The 17,295-nt window shown below is 36.6% G+C and overlaps 1 protein-coding gene across 3 annotated transcripts in view; it reads left to right on the top strand.

Moving 5' to 3' along the window:
* Positions 1-15,554, top strand: part of CUL5 (cullin 5) — a 32,783-nt gene extending 17,229 nt beyond the window's left edge. For 2 of the 3 annotated variants that reach the window (XM_051779820.1, XM_051779819.1), the window contains exons 9-19: positions 2,423-2,553; positions 3,297-3,404; positions 4,001-4,065; positions 5,736-5,868; positions 6,406-6,537; positions 7,156-7,279; positions 8,038-8,213; positions 8,332-8,493; positions 9,195-9,313; positions 10,615-10,738; positions 11,907-15,554. In XM_051779820.1, the coding sequence (XP_051635780.1) occupies positions 2,423-2,553; positions 3,297-3,404; positions 4,001-4,065; positions 5,736-5,868; positions 6,406-6,537; positions 7,156-7,279; positions 8,038-8,213; positions 8,332-8,493; positions 9,195-9,313; positions 10,615-10,738; positions 11,907-12,101 (1,469 nt within the window). In that variant the 3' untranslated portion in view covers positions 12,102-15,554. The remainder of the gene's footprint in view (positions 1-2,422; positions 2,554-3,296; positions 3,405-4,000; positions 4,066-5,735; positions 5,869-6,405; positions 6,538-7,155; positions 7,280-8,037; positions 8,214-8,331; positions 8,494-9,194; positions 9,314-10,614; positions 10,739-11,906) is intronic. The other variant, XR_007903236.1, reaches the window with a different exon arrangement.
* Positions 15,555-17,295: the final 1,741 nt, after the last annotated feature.

Here is a 17,295-nt window from a genome sequence, read left to right as displayed (position 1 = left end):
ACTGTCTTATGAAGTTTTAATGTCTACAGAAATGTGAAAACTGTTTTATGACTTGGAATACTGTAGAAAATACTTCTAAAGCTAACATTTCAGAAAAAATTCGACCTCAAAACTATGTCGTACTGATCTGTTCATCTAGCAGCATGATTTCTGGCAGTAGTCCAGAGCTAAATGTAGAAAGCCACAAAACTTCTTACGAATATATGTTACAGCCTTTGGGAGAATACAGGAGGCTTATGTAAATGCAGAGATTCAGAAGGGCTCATCTATAGCAGCCAAAGCATCTTTCTAAAGAAACCTGTTGAAATATTCACGCAGGGCTGTGTCTGCCCTGTGTATAGTGCTTGGTTGCAAAGTACTTCCACTTGGTACATAAGAACTATGTGAAATGTTTTAATGAAGGACACAGGTGCAGATGACTGAAACGTAATTAAAGACTGGAGCTATACATAGTAATATATACATCTGATAGTGCCCTCTGCTGTACTTTGCTTATGCATGTGACTTTTCTGATATGTGCCCCAAAGAATTTAGTCATGTTTTTGTTATTAAACAGCAGTGACAAAGAGAGGACTCTTTTGCTGGGTTTTTTTGGCTATGAGCTGGGCACTACTGTAAGACACTCTTTTTATATGAAGTACTTAATATTTACATGCTGTACGAAGGAAGGAAGGAATAATGTTTCCCAACTAAAAACTGTCAAATATGACATATCTTGCAGACTTCAGAATTGACTTAGTGTACTTTTGTTTGCTTATGGTAGTGGGGAGGCTAGGCCTAAGTTGTATTCTTGAAGTACAACAGAAATAAAAAGTACACTTGGCTTTTATAAATTAAGAATGAAAACAGACTAAGTGCCTCACCAACTACAATGGATTTCTTTACTGTTCAGTGTCATAATGTATTGTGAGAGAAATTCCAGTGAAAGACTCCTTTTGGTTTTGTTACTTTCAAATCTGTCTTTGAAGAATCTGAGATTTTTTGGGTTCCTGCAGTTTTAGGGACACACCTGGAATCTTCCTTTGCCACTGATTCTTAGGACAATTTTTTTCTTGAATTATTCATGCCACCACTAGTTTACAGGAACAGATGTAGAACCCTTTAATATATACTTTATTTCTCTTTTTTCTGCCATCTCTTCCTCCCTCTTACCCTTTCTAAAAGTACAGCTTAAAAGATCCAGTAAAAGTTGAGTGAGCTTTTTGGACTTTATGTAAAACAGTGCTGCCATCACTTACAGTACATCTAAATTGCACTGAGAACGCCTCTGACTCAATTTCTTTTTCTGGTTCCTGAAATCCTGTCGTTCAGTCCATTGTGAGTTGTTTCTAGTACCATTGCAAGTTCTTATTGAAAGTTGGTTTTAATTCCCATTCTTTAATTTGCATTGTTACATTCTAAAAGGATTTTTTTCCTTCTATGTGCTTTGCTTTTTTATTTGCTCCTGCAGCAGCTGTTGAGATACAGAAGTTGGTAACATATTTCATTCGAAGTGGTGACAAGATCTTGATGTTTGTGGCTGACAGAAGTATTGCTGAGGAGACTTTTCCCCTTTCACAGTAGACACAACATTGGAAAACTAAGTGAATCTATAACTTATTTCTGTCAAAAAAAGGATCAGAGTCCATGACTGATATGTTCTACTTCATTAAGCAGAATCCTTTGCTGCGCTGAGTTCAAATCTCTGTGGTCTCTCTACAACAATCTGGTGACCTTAATCCCAGTGTTCTTTGTGGACAGCTTTGTCAAGATGATTATTGATGTTTCAGTACCTTTTTTTTTTTTTAAGCAATGTTGAAATATCTTCACAAAAAGTAGACAAAGCATATCATTTTTTGAAGTTTTTGAACTGGTAACTTTCAGAAAAACTAAATAAACTCTTTGGGAAAAAGAGTTCACTGTTTGCCTTAGTTTTGCTTACTTCAGAATTTTACATGCTTTTAATTAAACAAAACACATTGTAGGTAGTATTGGAAGATACACAGAGACAGCTCTGGCTTTAATTTAAAAACAAAAAATGTCTTGAATCCATACAATTTTGTGCCTAAAGTCCTGTAGGCTTCTAACTGAGAGAGACCCGTTTTTGCCAGGGATTATGAGGCAGGCAGAATCTGGATTTAATTCAAATTGCTGCTGATTTTAGGGGATTTTATTCAAGCTTGTGATACTGTATGCATGAGTATTACATTGCAATAAATGTAATTTATTGCAATAAATATCTGTCTTTGCCTTCAGAAGAATCTCCTTATGGAGCCAGAGTTAGAACAGTACTCAAAACACGTTTCTTTTTAAGGAGTGAATTGGATTATCTGTGCTTTACATATTTAGTGTTCCACTTGATACATTCCTAGCAGAAATGCAGTATATTTGGATTTTATACAGGATTTTGACTGCTAGCTTCATCAGTATTCGTATCTTTCAGAGTTGCATTTAATGTTTTCACTGATGGATAAAGTTCCGAATGGCATAGAACCTATGCTAAAGGATTTGGAAGAACATATTGTTAGTGCTGGACTGGCAGACATGGTAGCAGCTGCTGAAACTATTACTACTGTAAGTGTATTGGTTTGTAATAAAAGAACACTGAAAAAACAACTTTGCAGAATTTAAATATTCTCTATTTGTGGGACAAGCTTGTGAATGGAAATAGTTCTTGAAGATTTTATCTTTAAACTTCAAATTTTGATCCACTGGAAGTTTTAAATGTCTTCAGGATACCTTTATATTCTTAACATTTTCAGTTGTATCTTTAAAAAGTGAATTGAATTTGCAGTAAAGAAAAGGTTATGAAGTGCATGGGATGCTTATATGATAGGATTGTGTTAGCTTCTGAATTAAAAAGGCCTAAACAATTTTTCCAAAATTCTAACTTCGTGATGAAATTTGAAATTTGCTTTCAATCTACAAGTGGTTTTTCAGTGTGGGAATTATAAGGTTTTATTCCCCACCTTTCTTTTTCAGCTTTGTATCATCAGGGTCTGGGAGGCCTGAGTGTCTGCAGCTATTAGGATGTGTCTTTTATTTCTTCTTGAAAACTTCTTTTTATTTTAAAAGTTATTGCACATTATTTGAAAGTTATATATATTTTTCTATATATAACTTTCAAATACTATCCTGAAAGTCTGTGTGTAGGCTTACATGCTGTAGAGATCTTCAGTACAGAGAATAAAGATAAAATGCAGTCATAGTATGCGGGCTTTTGAGGATACAACATTTTTACAGATTAGGGAATTACATGTAAGCTCACACTGAATTCTGTGGAGCCTTGGTCTTTTATTTGATTTTTGCCTCTTTAGGATTCTGAGAAATACGTAGAGCAATTGCTCACGCTATTTAATCGGTTTAGTAAGTTGGTTAAAGAAGCTTTTCAAGATGATCCAAGATTTCTTACTGCAAGAGATAAGGTATGTGTTTCTGCTGACCTTTTGTTTTCAGTATAAGAATTGTTGTAATTCATATTAGGATGTCTTCGAAATCCTTGTACCCAGTCACTGTTAAATCTAGATGCTGCTCTTACTCTAATAAATATACAGACTAAAACACTGATGAAACTTTCTACCACCTGATAAGCTTTTAATTTCTGTTGTAGTCCTGCATAAATTGGCATGCGTTCAGCTTTGTAATGTAGAGCATATTAGAAGATGATCTTTGTGATGAGAACCTTAATGTCTGATTCAGCAATAATTCGTGTTTAGAATTTACTGCATATTTGTCTCATGACTTCAGACATGCAACCTGCTCCATGTAATCCCTTCCTAAGTTGTTTTTTAAAGTAAAGTAGTATGCTAATGGAAAAGAGGAAAATGTAAAACATCCGTTAATGGAAAATTGAGTCATAGAATTGGAATTCTCAAATAGAAAATCAAATCTGCAAGCTTTGAGCTAATTAAAAAAATCAAATTAATTTCATGTTACAGTAGTATAAAGAGAGATAAAATCTTTGCAATTCATATCAGAAAGAAATTGAGTGAAGCACGAATAATCTGTAATTATTTTTCAGGCATACAAAGCAGTTGTGAATGATGCTACGATATTTAAACTTGAATTGCCATTGAAGCAAAAGGGGTAAGCCATATAAACTCTATGTGAATCAAGGTTTTTAAAATATCTCTTCAAAAGGTAACACTGTGTTTAAAAGGGCTTTGTGTTCTTTGCATTATGGAATTTCAGATTGCTAATTGACCTCTAGTAATACCCTCTTCACATGGATCAGTGAATAGCAGCAGCCTGTTTAAACTCAAATTTGTTTGGAATAATTGGGGATCTATTCTTTTATACTAATGAGTCAGTCTTAGCTGAAGTTAATAATACCTTCCTGGGCTCTTAATTCCAAAAATCTGTATAGCTCTGCTGCAGCTTCAGGAAAGGTCCTGAGTTAAAATGAGGCAGTAATCTTTATGGCTGATTAAGGTATAACCATCCACAAGTTGTTTTCCACCTCCTCTTGTGCCAGCTGTGAGTGTGACCTGTCCGGCTGTTACATTTTTGTTTCAGTGCAGGATTAACCAGGTTAGTTTAAACACCTTCCAGTAGATTAGGCAGACCTGCGTGACTCAAGAAGAAGGACCATGCTTACAGTGACCACTCTGCTAACTCAGCCAAGAGAAGGTAGCAGTCAGTTAATTGATTGTTAACATTTACCATGTGATGTGCCACTTGAGTAGGATTTTGTATATATTAGGTTGTTGGGATTGCTTATATGTAGTTAGTACTCTGATATACTATGGAAACAAAGCTTATGTAACTGGGATGCCAGCTTCCCTTTCCAGTTACTACTTTTCACTGCTGTCAATATCTTGAAGACTCCTATTCAGAAATACCTTGGAACACATGGATTAAATAAGGGTTCTGTCTTGTAATAACCGAAAGACTAGTGATCTGCTCGTACTTCAGTTGGTCTTTAGGAAGGCAGAAGACACTAGCCTGCAAGCTGGTTCATTAATTAAAAAAAAAGGACAAGTTGTCTGAAAGTGTTAGTCTGTCTGAACTAATTGATGAGAGGTTGAGAGAATGATCAAGAACACTGGATTCCTGAGCTTGTTTGGGGCCCTTGAGAGTAGCAATCAAGTTGGTGCCATCTGACTCTAGGAATAGGGATTGGTCCTTGGCACTTGGTTTTACTCACCAGTCTGGAGACAGGTTCAGAATATGACCTTGTGCGTGCATGAATTTTTAAGAACCGCAGTCTGTCTACTGTAGCATCTTCTGGTTTAACTTTAGTCTGCTTTTAATCTCCAAGCTGTTAGTCTACCCTTTATACCTGTCTTGAAATAATTTTATCCTGTTACTTTGTGATAGATGTGTTGAGTTTTGCAGTCTGTGAAGTTTGGTGCAGGGGGCTGTTCTTGAAATTTCATTACAGCACACTGACAAGATGAGTGAAACATTTCACTGCAACATTTTTAAATCCTTCACTGGAATACTTTTTGCCATGCAATATTTATTTGTTTCAAACTGTAGTTTCAACTTCATCCTTCATTGTGAGACTTCTAAAATTATAAGCAGTTAAAATGATCAAGCTGTAGAAGCTCTCTGAAGTGTTTGGTAGTATTTATTCTTTCAAGAAGAAAAGGGTGTTATCCCTCATTTTTCATTAGTTTACCGAGGATATGAATTCACCACCAGGATCCTTGCCAAGGGCATCAGGAAAGAGTGGTCTGTCTTGTTAATTGTGACTTCTCCAGAATAGCAGGATTCTGTATGGTTTGAAGATGTGTTGTTCTTCTTTTATCTAGTGTTGGATTGAAAACACAGCCTGAATCCAAATGCCCTGAGCTTCTTGCTAATTACTGTGACATGTTGCTAAGAAAAACACCACTAAGCAAAAAACTAACCTCTGAAGAAATTGAAGCAAAGCTTAAGGAAGTGGTATGTTTTTGCCTTCTACTTCTCAATTATTCTGAATAATGAATTTGTTTGTTCCATTTCCTTATGTGGGTCAAGGCTTTGATCTTCAAAAACAGTTATGCAAGGTGTAATAGTAGGGAAAAGAGTTTATTATGTTAATGAAGTGTGTGTAAGTGTGTATGTGTGTTTAAATCTTGTAAATCATTCAGCGTCTCATGTCTCCTGTGTCAGTTCACAGAATTGGTATGCTAAATGCCTGTATGAGATTGTAATGTATTACAATAACTAATGTTAGTCTAGAAAATAATACAGGAGATTTTTACATATCAGTGCTGATGTCTTTTTTGATGTAAGAGAATTTCTTGATGTTTAAATGAAGAAATTGGAAGTGCAATATTATGACAGATTCATAGCTGATGCCTGTGATAGTATTAACACCGTTACCCTTAAGGCAATGTCACATAGCCTTTTTCTACTTCACAGTGCTATTAGATCAGCATTCAAAGACTTGTCTGATTGACAATGCAAATAAATATATTAAACTCTTATTTTTAACAGCTTTTGGTACTTAAATATGTACAGAATAAAGATGTTTTCATGCGATATCACAAAGCTCACTTAACAAGACGTCTGATATTGGATATATCAGCTGATAGTGAAATTGAGGAGAATATGGTGGAATGGCTCAGAGTAAGTAGCATGACACCTTTCTTTGGTTGTGCCTCATGCTTGTGGTTAATTAATATTCCCACTCTTGAACTTAAATACCCTTCTTGCTTAGATGAAGTTTATCTTAAATTGCAGGCCACTCAGGGCATCTTATATTTCCCTTTCATCGCAAAACTTTGTGAAATTAAAAGTTTAGCTCTTTTCTAAGGGCTAATAGTGGTAGTGATAGATTTTAAAATAGATTCTGTACGCAAATGAGCAAAATGCAGTGTACATTTTTTGGTATGTAAATAATTTGAGATGCATTCTAATTATGAAATTTTATGTACATCAGACTATTATTTGCATGCCTTAAACATTCCATCACATATCAGAATTCATTGATTCCTTAATGCATGCATATGTTCTTCAGCACTCGGATTTCTTTAAAAGAATCATCATATGCCCTTAAGGGGTAACTGCTTATGATCCATGCAAAAAACCACTTTCTATTGCATTGCACATTAGCAGTTACTGTAAAGTGATGGTACCTGTGTACTTCTATGCTCTCAATGTTTTCAAGCTTAGTATTTTAAAATTGAAGTTTTTTTTGTTCATAGTTGTCTGTGTCATTGTTTAGTGTTTTCTTTGTTTATACAGGAAGTGGGAATGCCAGCAGACTATGTAAACAAGCTGGCCAGAATGTTCCAGGATATCAAAGTGTCTGAAGACTTGAACCAGGCCTTCAAAGAAATGCACAAAAATAATAAACTTGCTTTACCAGGTACCATTTTCAAATTATTTGCTACTCTTCATTTCTCATAGTGAAAGAATAGGTCTGTTAAATCTTGTTAAAAATTATATCAACTGCAGGTTGAATATAGTCTTCATGGCATTGTTACCCTTAGATTGGAAGTGTCTGTAGACCCTGCTTTCTCTTGCAGTTGATACAGCTGGAGCTGTATCATTCTGTGAGTTGTTGTGAAGTTTCATTGTGAGCAGTCTTGTAGATACAGACTCCCTCCTCTTTTAGATAAATTGTAAGCAGGGGCTTGAATCAGCATCAACCAGGTGAATGCCTGAACTACTCCCTTCTTTTATACCCTCATCACTCTTCATGAGTGCACCATGCTGTGCTCCTCCTTTATCTGCCAGCAGGAGAGCTGGACCATGCTATGAAGAGTTTAAATCACATTTCTGAGATTAAGTTTCACTGATAAGAGAGGCTGAGGAAAATCCAGTATTGGACCTATCACTGCTGAAAACCTTTGAGTAGTTCCTACAAACATCAGCTATAAAGCTGTATCAGGGCTTAAGGTGCTCTGCAGAAGCAAGCCAAAAAACCAGATTTCAATCAGCATTGTTGGCAGAAAGCCAGTGATGCTTAAATAGAGCACCTTGATGTTTAAGTAGGTAGACACCCCACGACTTTCTGAAAATCCAGTCCTCCATAATTGTACACAGAGTAGAAAAAAAAATAAACATTTTGTTTTGTCTATCAGTCATACCTGGAGATTCATATAATCCAATATCATCTTACAGCTGACTCTGTGAATATTAAAATTTTAAATGCTGGTGCCTGGTCTCGAAGTTCTGAAAAAGTGTTTGTCTCACTGCCCACGGAATTAGAAGATCTCATCCCAGAAGTCGAAGAATTTTATAAAAAGAATCACAGTGGTAGGAAACTCCATTGGCACCACCTCATGTCCAATGGAATTGTAAGTGTATAGTTTTCAGTGTATCAGTCTCAATGACTGTACTCTCTGTGTATTTATAATAGGAATCAAGCTTGTGATCCAGAAGGGCTTATGAGTAAAATTTTCATCCTCTTCACAGATAACATTTAAGAATGAGGTTGGCCAGTATGACTTGGAGGTAACAACATTTCAGCTAGCTGTGCTGTTTGCATGGAACCAAAGACCCAGAGAGAAGATCAGCTTTGAAAATCTGAAACTGGCGACTGAACTTCCTGATGCAGAACTTAGGAGGACTTTATGGGTATATCCCTTTCTCTTGAAACAGATTGCTTCTTGATTTTTGTACTCTGAAATACTGGATTAGTGTTTTGAAAGCGCTGTCAGATAACACATTGAAACTGAAACATGAACACCTTTCTTGCTAATTAATCAGTTGTAATGTTGGCTCCTTGCACTACTGCTGAGCACACACAGCATTTACGTTAACATGTTCTCTCTACCCAGTATTTACCTAACAAGCTTTTGGGAACTGCAAGATTTTTTTGACCATATGCTGCCTAAAGCACAGAGTTATGATTGTGGTTTGTGGAGTGGGATTGGTCTAATTCTAGGAAATTAGTGGCACCTGATAAATATATGTTGCTTAAAAATAACTTCAGTTTGCTTTATCAGATTTCTAACTATTTAGCTCACAAATAAAGAGAGAAATAACATAAATCAGACTTAACACCGCTTCTGTAGCAGTGAGTTTGTATATTTTACTACTTCGTGTGATATTTTGCTTATGCTAACACATTTCAGAAGGAGATTTGGTAAACTGTGTCCCCTCTCTGGTTTTATTGGTATCTTCATGTTGACCTCTAGCAGCTCCAAGCAGTGTTGTGTGGTTCCCTCACTAGAGTCTGCACACCAGTGAATTATGTTCTTAGAAAGTAATTGTTTCCATTTAGAAAGTCTGGTGTTTTATTTTCATTCTTTCCCCCCCTCCCCTTTTCTCTGTAGTCTCTTGTAGCATTTCCAAAGCTGAAACGTCAGGTTTTATTATATGAACCTCAAGTCAATTCACCCAAAGACTTTACAGAAGGAACCCTCTTCTCGGTGAACCAGGAGTTCAGTTTAATGTAAGATGATGTTTGAAAAGTAAAATAACAATGTACTATTTTATAACTAAAGGAATTCACTTTAACTTAACCTTTGTTCTTGAAATTTTTCAAAATTAAGTTAGACACATGCTTTGCTGCCCTATCCTCACTTAGTTTTGGCTATAGTCATGCTTCAAGTAGGTGGCTGGACTAGATGACCTGCAGCAATCCCTTCAGACAAATGTAATTTCTGTGAAATTCAATTTCTTAAGCACCTAGGGATGAGGTGCAAATTGGAGGCTTTGCTATGTTCCTGTTACCAATGAGCCTATGAAATTTCATGGAAGGACAGCCTGTAATCAGAGCACTACTGCTGTATTGATTATTACACACACACAGAATTTCAAAAGCAGAGTGATAAGTTAAAAAAGGAAGTGAAACTGCTTAATAATATGGCGTGCTGTCAAAAGCTAGGATATTTAGTGTGGCTCTCACCAGAGTATCTTTATTTCTGTGAGAATCATGGTGCTCTTTTCCTGTTGCTTTGAAATCCTTCAGAGAGCAAGATAATATTAAGAGAAAATATGTAAATGGTATATACTATGTTCAGCATGTTTTGGGTTTCTGCCTGCCTCTATTATCATGACTGTGATGAGAAGTGGCTCCTCGCTAGTAACCTCAGATTTTGTGCCTCCTACTCAATAGCAACTGGACATCTGGATCTGTGGAGAAAGAGACAGGTGACAAATCTGCTTCCCCAGGACTTAGTTTCTTGCCCAGGGCCAATATTTATTCCTGTCCTCAGGATTCTGAGCTTTGGGAAATGATGAGAGGACATGACAGAAGAGACAGGCTGTACAGAAAATTCGTGGGTAATCACTGAAGAACGCCATCAGCTTTCTTTGTTACAATAGCTGGATTTTGTCCTTTTCAGCTAGACAGACAATTTTAATGGAATATTAGCTAGTCCAATTTCCTGAATTTTGCTGTAAAAACTTCCTCCAAACAACCCTACTTTTATATAATTAAATTGAAATATACTTCTCTGAAATTTTATTCTTTAAAGTGATACTGGTAGCTTTTCAACTTCGGACATTAGCAGTTTCAACTGATGGATTTATTTGTAATGCTTACTAGCACTGTTTAGGTTTTATTGTGCAGAGATGTTGGCATTGAGTTTTGATTTGTCAGCCAGCTGTCTCACGGCTGCAATGCTAATAGCCCATAAATGTCTGATATGTGATGTTATTCCTTGCAGCTGTAATTTAAGTTTAACGGGAATTCCGTAATTGAAAGTGGTTTTTTGTTTTGCTTACCTTCATGCAATGCAACTTTTTCAGAAAAAACGCTAAAGTTCAGAAAAGGGGCAAGATAAATTTGATTGGTCGATTGCAACTTACTACAGAGAGAATGCGGGAAGAGGAAAATGAAGGAATAGTCCAGCTAAGAATATTACGAACCCAGGCAAGTAAACCACCAGAAGAATATAAAATTACCGTATTTCTTTTATTGTATTATCATTACATGCTGTCCACAGTTGGATGTTGATATATGAAATGAGTGCTTTTGAATCCCATTGGAAATTACTTTTGCTGTTTGATTTAGATCTTTTGTAAATACCTGATTTTGCACTTGTAGTTATCAGCCTCCTGTTCTGAAATACCACATCATCATCATCTTTAAAGAGGGCAAAGCAGATATTAAGCAAGTGGTGAAGGCATAACAGTGTTGTGGTGGATGACAGCAGCAGATTGGTAAAGTTGACTTACACTAGCCACCACCATGAACACACAGTATTGTTGATCTTGAGATCTCTTTGGTCTGTATGAAGGAGGAAAATCTTGGAGATGGGATCACACTGCAGTAACAGAACATGACTCTTCAAGAGGCCTTCTCCTTAGAGGGAAAGTTTAAAAGTGCATCTTAGCTGTACAAACTGCAGCTTCCTGCTTTGTGGTTGATTGTCCTTCAGTCAGCTACTCATGTCAAATCTTTTGAGCTGATGGTTCTAAAAAAAACTGATTTTTTTCTGGCATCAGAGATCATTACCTACTATGGAGTTTCAAAATCCCATTTTACCTTCAAGTTTCAGGTCTGCTCTATCAGTCAGAGTAGATTCCAGGCCATGCACATTGTGAATTGTATCACCTGACGTAACATATAATGTGACCATACTTGAAGCAAAAAGATTAATGCCCAGTTGTGTTTATGAAGTAAGAACTCCTTGGGAGTTCCAATTTTACATTCAGCTTGCATTTCATGAGGTGTTCACAAGGTATATCATAAATCACCTAGGAAATGGTGATGACTCCTCAGAGAATGAATGAACGTTTGGTTTTAGTGAGTAATTCACGCTCTAGGTATAGAATTTAACTGTGCCTTTGACTGGAATTGTCTTGTATCTCTTGCATCTTGCCAGTGCTTCGTTCTTTTCCTTTATGAACTTCTTTGTAAAAGCAATTCGATACCTACATAGGCTAAGAAATGCAGCATCTATCTGATTTTTAAGGAAAAATACAGATTTCCTTGCTGTCTTGCCATACCAGGAGCTCCCTAATAATGCTGTGTTCATTTTGTCACTTTACTCAGGCATTTAAAAGTGTTTCTTTTTGTCCTTCTTGTACCCCACCAGGAGGCTATCATCCAAATAATGAAAATGCGGAAGAAAATTACTCATGCCCAGCTTCAGACTGAACTGGTAGAAATACTGAAAAATATGTTCTTGCCACAAAAGAAAATGATAAAAGAGCAAATTGAATGGCTTATAGAGCACAAATATATCAGAAGAGATGAGTCAGATATCAACACCTTCATATATATGGCATAATTTGAGGACTCTGCAGGATGCTGAGAACATAAATGGAAGGGTGCTTGGACAGACAGCTGCAACAGTTTGTGCTGCAGAAGGACTTGTTTTGACTTTTGTTACATATTAAAATCCCTGCCTTACCTTAACTGAGGACTATATTTTGCCAATCTCATTCAGCTAGCATGATGGCATTCCCTTCATGTTGCACACTTCTAACAGCATGCTGTTTTGTGGGAAATTTGCATTCATGAAGAGCCCATTGTGAACTTTTTAAAGTAGATTTGATTTACACCCACCAGGAAGAATACAGGTTTGGGTTTTTAGATGACCAGTACTTGCACAAGGAAAAAATATTCAAATATTCATGCACTGAGGAACTGCTATTAGTTTTGTTTTGGGTTTGTTTTTTTGTTTTGTTTGGTTTTGGTTTTCTGGGGTTTTTTTAAATGCAATTAGGACTAGAAGTAGCACTTTCACTTTTGTGTTTTGGATCAACAGAGTAATGTACTGTCCACCTTTGATCCTTTTTATGTAATAACATTTGAGATACACAAACACATGCATCACAACTGATATGTATTTGTTACAGTTAAAACCTGTTGGCTAGAGCAGTGCTTCAATCTAGTAACTGGATTTTAATAATTGACACATTAAGTGACACAAAAGTAATTCCAAGTCATGGGTGATATTTTTCGCTAAGCAAGAGATCATTGTTTTTGTTTCCTGTAAACGAGTGGATATGTGTTACTTGTTACCTTATTTGGACAGATGATTTGCTACAATCCTTTTTGAGAAGGTAGAGGTTTCTTGAATGATACTTCACTCTAAAAGCAGTTTTCATGGGAGGGTCTGCTATACTGAACAGAAATACTAAGTGTATTTCCTTGTACATTTAATATTTGTACTCCAAATATTTAGGTATGACTACATATATCTGGATGCATTAAAGAGTAATTGATGCACAACTCCCCCAGAAAGAGAATAACACTTGAAGATCCCTGTACTGTTTCCTCAGTGGTAACTTTTATATACATGCAAGGTTAATCCAATTGGACTAGTCAACATCTTTATACAAAAAAAATGCTCTGCTTTTTATTTTGTAACTGGTAGGGTAGGAAATGTAATTCTGATGAAAATGGTGAAAAGCTAAGGAAAAATACCTTCTTTAGTGTATGCGGAGAGAGTGCCAAATACACATCAGGAATTTCAACTTCCTAATGTTACCTCTTCTATTTTGAATCGTCTGAAGTAGTCGTTTGGCACTGCCTGCCTCTCTGCTATTCTGAAATGTCCCAGCATGTACTGGACTGATACCATGAATCACAGGAGCAGAGTGCCTGTCTTAAGACAAAAGGTAAGTTGCGCTTTACTCAGTTCTGTATGAATATTTCTTGTATAAATCGCAAATGTGCGAATTTTTCTTTTTTAATTAACCAGTTAATTGAACTACAACATCTAAAGGCCTCATCTTCTTTGATGATGAAAGGGGGAAGAGGATACAATTAACTTTAGTCAAAAAAGAAAGCCTTCCAGTAAGTAAGAGGAGTTCTACTTTCACATGGTTGCAGTAAAGTATGCAGTAAGAGTGGTTTAAAAGCAAACTCTCCAAGAATGGCTGTTTGCACCCTTAAACAGGCTGCTTGCTCTATTACTAATGTAAATGCCAGTGTGACTGACTGAGAACAGTATGTACTTGGACATCTGTTTGAGTAAGAAATTTTTGGTAGTGAGAGTTTCATGACCAAGAGACGGAGAGAAATCAAGGCCTGGCCAATCACAATTGATTGAAATCCTACAGCTTGTGTTACATGCTTTTATTGATACTCAAAAGTAGATGCCGTTTAAAAATATTGCATCTTTCATGTTGGCCCTGTGGTGTTGCAATTCAGAATCAAAAGCAAGTGGTGCTCTAAGTAGTTAACCAATGAAATTATTTGAACATTAGAAAACAAAATTCTAATAAAAAACTTTGTGCTGCAAGACTTTCAGTCTTTGTAACTTAAAAGTAATAAATGCTTACTTGGGATAATTGGGGAAAACATGACAGTCTGAGCACACTTCTCAACGAGAAAAATTTCCACCCTTAACCAGAGAAGAACAGGTGTGAAATTGTCACACAGAAAGAGCTGCAAAGGGGATAATGCTGATTTTGAAGCCATCGGCTTAGATTTGAGAGAGAAGTTTGAGACTGCATTTCAGGTGCAACTGTTTAGGAAGCTGGAGTGTATGCAGAAAGCAACAGGTTGCTGAAAGCTAAGGAGCTACACGTTCCCTCAACTAATATATACAATACAACCTAATTGTTACCTAAATAATTCTCAAAACCTGGGATGCAGAAATAGAATTGGTAATGTGCCTATGACATGGTCATTTTTCTTTAAATATGTTCCAGAAATGGATGTCGGGTTTTTTATTAAATCTGAGACTCACACCAGCAAATCTGTTAAAGATGCAGAATCACGTTTAGCATCCTTCATCAGGTCACTTTCACCAATTTGCACTTAAAACTAGTATCACTTGGGGCACAGGGAGAAACCTGGGGTAAACTGTTCTTTTGGGGAGGGTAGAATTCAAAACTATTCTTCACTTGCAATATTGCAACAATGCACTTTTAAGGCTGCAATTTTTAGCTATGAATATATATGTCCAAAGACCTAGCTTAAGGAGGTGCTGCATCTGAAAAACATGTTGCCACACACACTGCCACGGTGAATAGCTAAGGAATGAGATCTGGTATAGAAGAGGGGGGAGGGGGAAAAAATCACTCTTAATGGGTTTAATTAAGAAATACTGTTAAATCTTTCTCTGTCCCAACAACTTGATGAGAATCTCAGTTTCAATTCTGAAGTCTTCCATTTTTCCTCTTTCCACAGTTGGTGTCCCTAGCTTCTATTTTTACTCGTTTCTTTCATTTGTTATGACTGTAATGCAATTACATTTCCAAATGACAATGTGACTTTCTCATTTTCACCTTTTTAAACTTAATATAAATGTTTTGAATGTTAACATCTTGCATTTATTTGCATTGGGATGCCATTGTCCTGTAAAGTGCAAATTTTAAAAATACAATTGGCAAAAAGATTTGATAGTTTTACAGAAAGATTTGCTATCTTGAACTCAAACTGTTTTCTATTTTCATCTAAATGACTGGGATGCTATCTTTGTAATTCTTTGAGGTCATATTTGTGAAATAAACAATACATGAAAGCTTTCCTGTCATATACACTATATGTAGTCTGGAGTGTTGAGCGAACTTGAGTTCCTGAGTTGTAATAACTATCTACGTATGGTATTTACAATTTTGAATGTGTGCCACTACCAAGATAATAATGCTGTACAATTTTGAATGGTGGTAGTTTCTGTATGGCAGTCCAGCTGAACTATTTTGATGTACTGCTTAATTTTTGAATTTTATTTTTTAAGTTGTATAATTTATTTTCTTGCAAAATAAAAATGTAATATAAAAGACTACTCATTTAGCAAGGTATTTTGGTGTCTCACCCTGCAAAATTTTAATGTTGAATTCAGGTGCTGCTCCTGAAAGATGCCACTGTATGAAATTTGCCTGATTCCAAGTCCCAAAGTCTGTTACAGTCAGAGTATTTAAAAAAAAAAAAAAGGTAAAGACTTCCAATTATTTTCTTATGATTTTTCAAGTATTTAAGGTTATACATAGAACTATTTAGTCTTCCAAGTTCTATTTAAAGATGAACCTCAGTCTTTCCATTTCAGTATATCAAAGCCTGCCATGCCAGAAGTGGCTGAGGGTGCCTCAGTTTCTGTTTATGGCATTTTTAAAAAGGGTTATGTCTCTGCAACTTCCTGGGATGTACTTGGATTGCTGAATATTTTGGTTGATTTGTCTCTGAAATTATTTACACTGTGTGTCACTGAAAATTACTGGTGGTGTCACCAGACAGTTGGGACCTTCGGGTACCTTATCCTGCAGTAAAGAGTGCCGTGGGAACAGTCGCTTGCCTGAAGGAAATGCTTTTACCATAATGGCTTTTCTCTGATTGTCCTTGTCTTTTAACGTGAATCTCTTTTTACATTCTTAAAGTGCACCAGCTAACATCAGTGTTTTGTGCTTTCTGGAACATGCCACAGTTAGAAGTATTTGTATGGAATAAATAGCTCTTTTTGAGTGACTGTTCAGTAGTGTGCATGGCAGTTTGCCAGCTCGCAGTTCTTGCAGGCAGAACTTTGATAGCAGGTTGCCATTATTTCCAAATGTTTTTCCCTCTGTTAGGGCAACGTGCAGTCTTTTCCCAGGAGGAGTTGTTCTCTAGAAGCCAATTATCACAGGAGTTCCTTAGCTGAATCAATTCCTAGCACTGTAAATTGGTCACAGGTTAGGTAGAATCACTGACCTAAATACAAAAGGCTCTAAAACTTGGTTCATTTTTCTGATAAAGTTAAAATGTGGCTTTTTTTCTTGCTTTGCTTCACCTGTCAACATAGAATCGTAGAATCATTTAGGTTTGAAAAGACCATTAAGATCCTTAAGTGCAAACGTTAACCCAGCACTGCTAAGTCCACCACTAAACCGTGTCCCTGCGTGCCACATCTACATGTCTTTCAAATATGTCCAGGCATGGTGACTCAATCACTTCCCTGGGCACCCTGTTCCAGTGCTTGACAACGCTTTCTACAAAGAATTTTTTCCTAATATCCAATCTAAACCTTCCCTGGCACAACTTGAGGCTGTTTATTAGTTACTTGGATGAAGGGATTGACTCCCACCAGGCTACATCCTCCTTTCAGGTAGTTGTAGAGAGCAATAAGGTCCACCCATGACCTTTTCTCCAGGCTAAAAAAAACCAGTTCCCTCAGCTGCTTCTCATAAGATGCTGAAAGAATTAAAGAAGAGAATGCAGTATGGTTTTCTTTCTGGTTTTAAGACCATGGTCTAATATTATGTACATACAGCTCAGGATTTGCCAGCTATTGCAGTCATTGATTTCTACTACCGAAGATATTAAGGAAATTAGCACATCATCTGCATTTCTTGGAGCAGGCAGTTGGCCTTCTGGCCTATCCTGTGCTGCACCTATTTCCCTGGCCACAGAAAATACTTGCCAGCCAAGTAACGAAATAACGAAGGAACCTGTAAGAGCTTCCTCCACCTGCACGTTGTCTTTATCTCAAAACTGAGCAACATGTTCTTGTGTGAACATGCTTTCGTTTGACAGTAGGAATAGTGATTGGAATT

The sequence above is a fragment of the Manacus candei genome, unplaced genomic scaffold (assembly GCF_025592945.1).
Source record: "Manacus candei isolate 608988 ecotype Guabito, Panama unplaced genomic scaffold, ASM2559294v1 h1tg000014l, whole genome shotgun sequence".
NCBI lineage: Eukaryota > Metazoa > Chordata > Aves > Passeriformes > Pipridae > Manacus > Manacus candei.
Note: the sequence above shows the minus strand (reverse complement) of the source record. Positions and strands in the feature narration are given on the sequence as shown.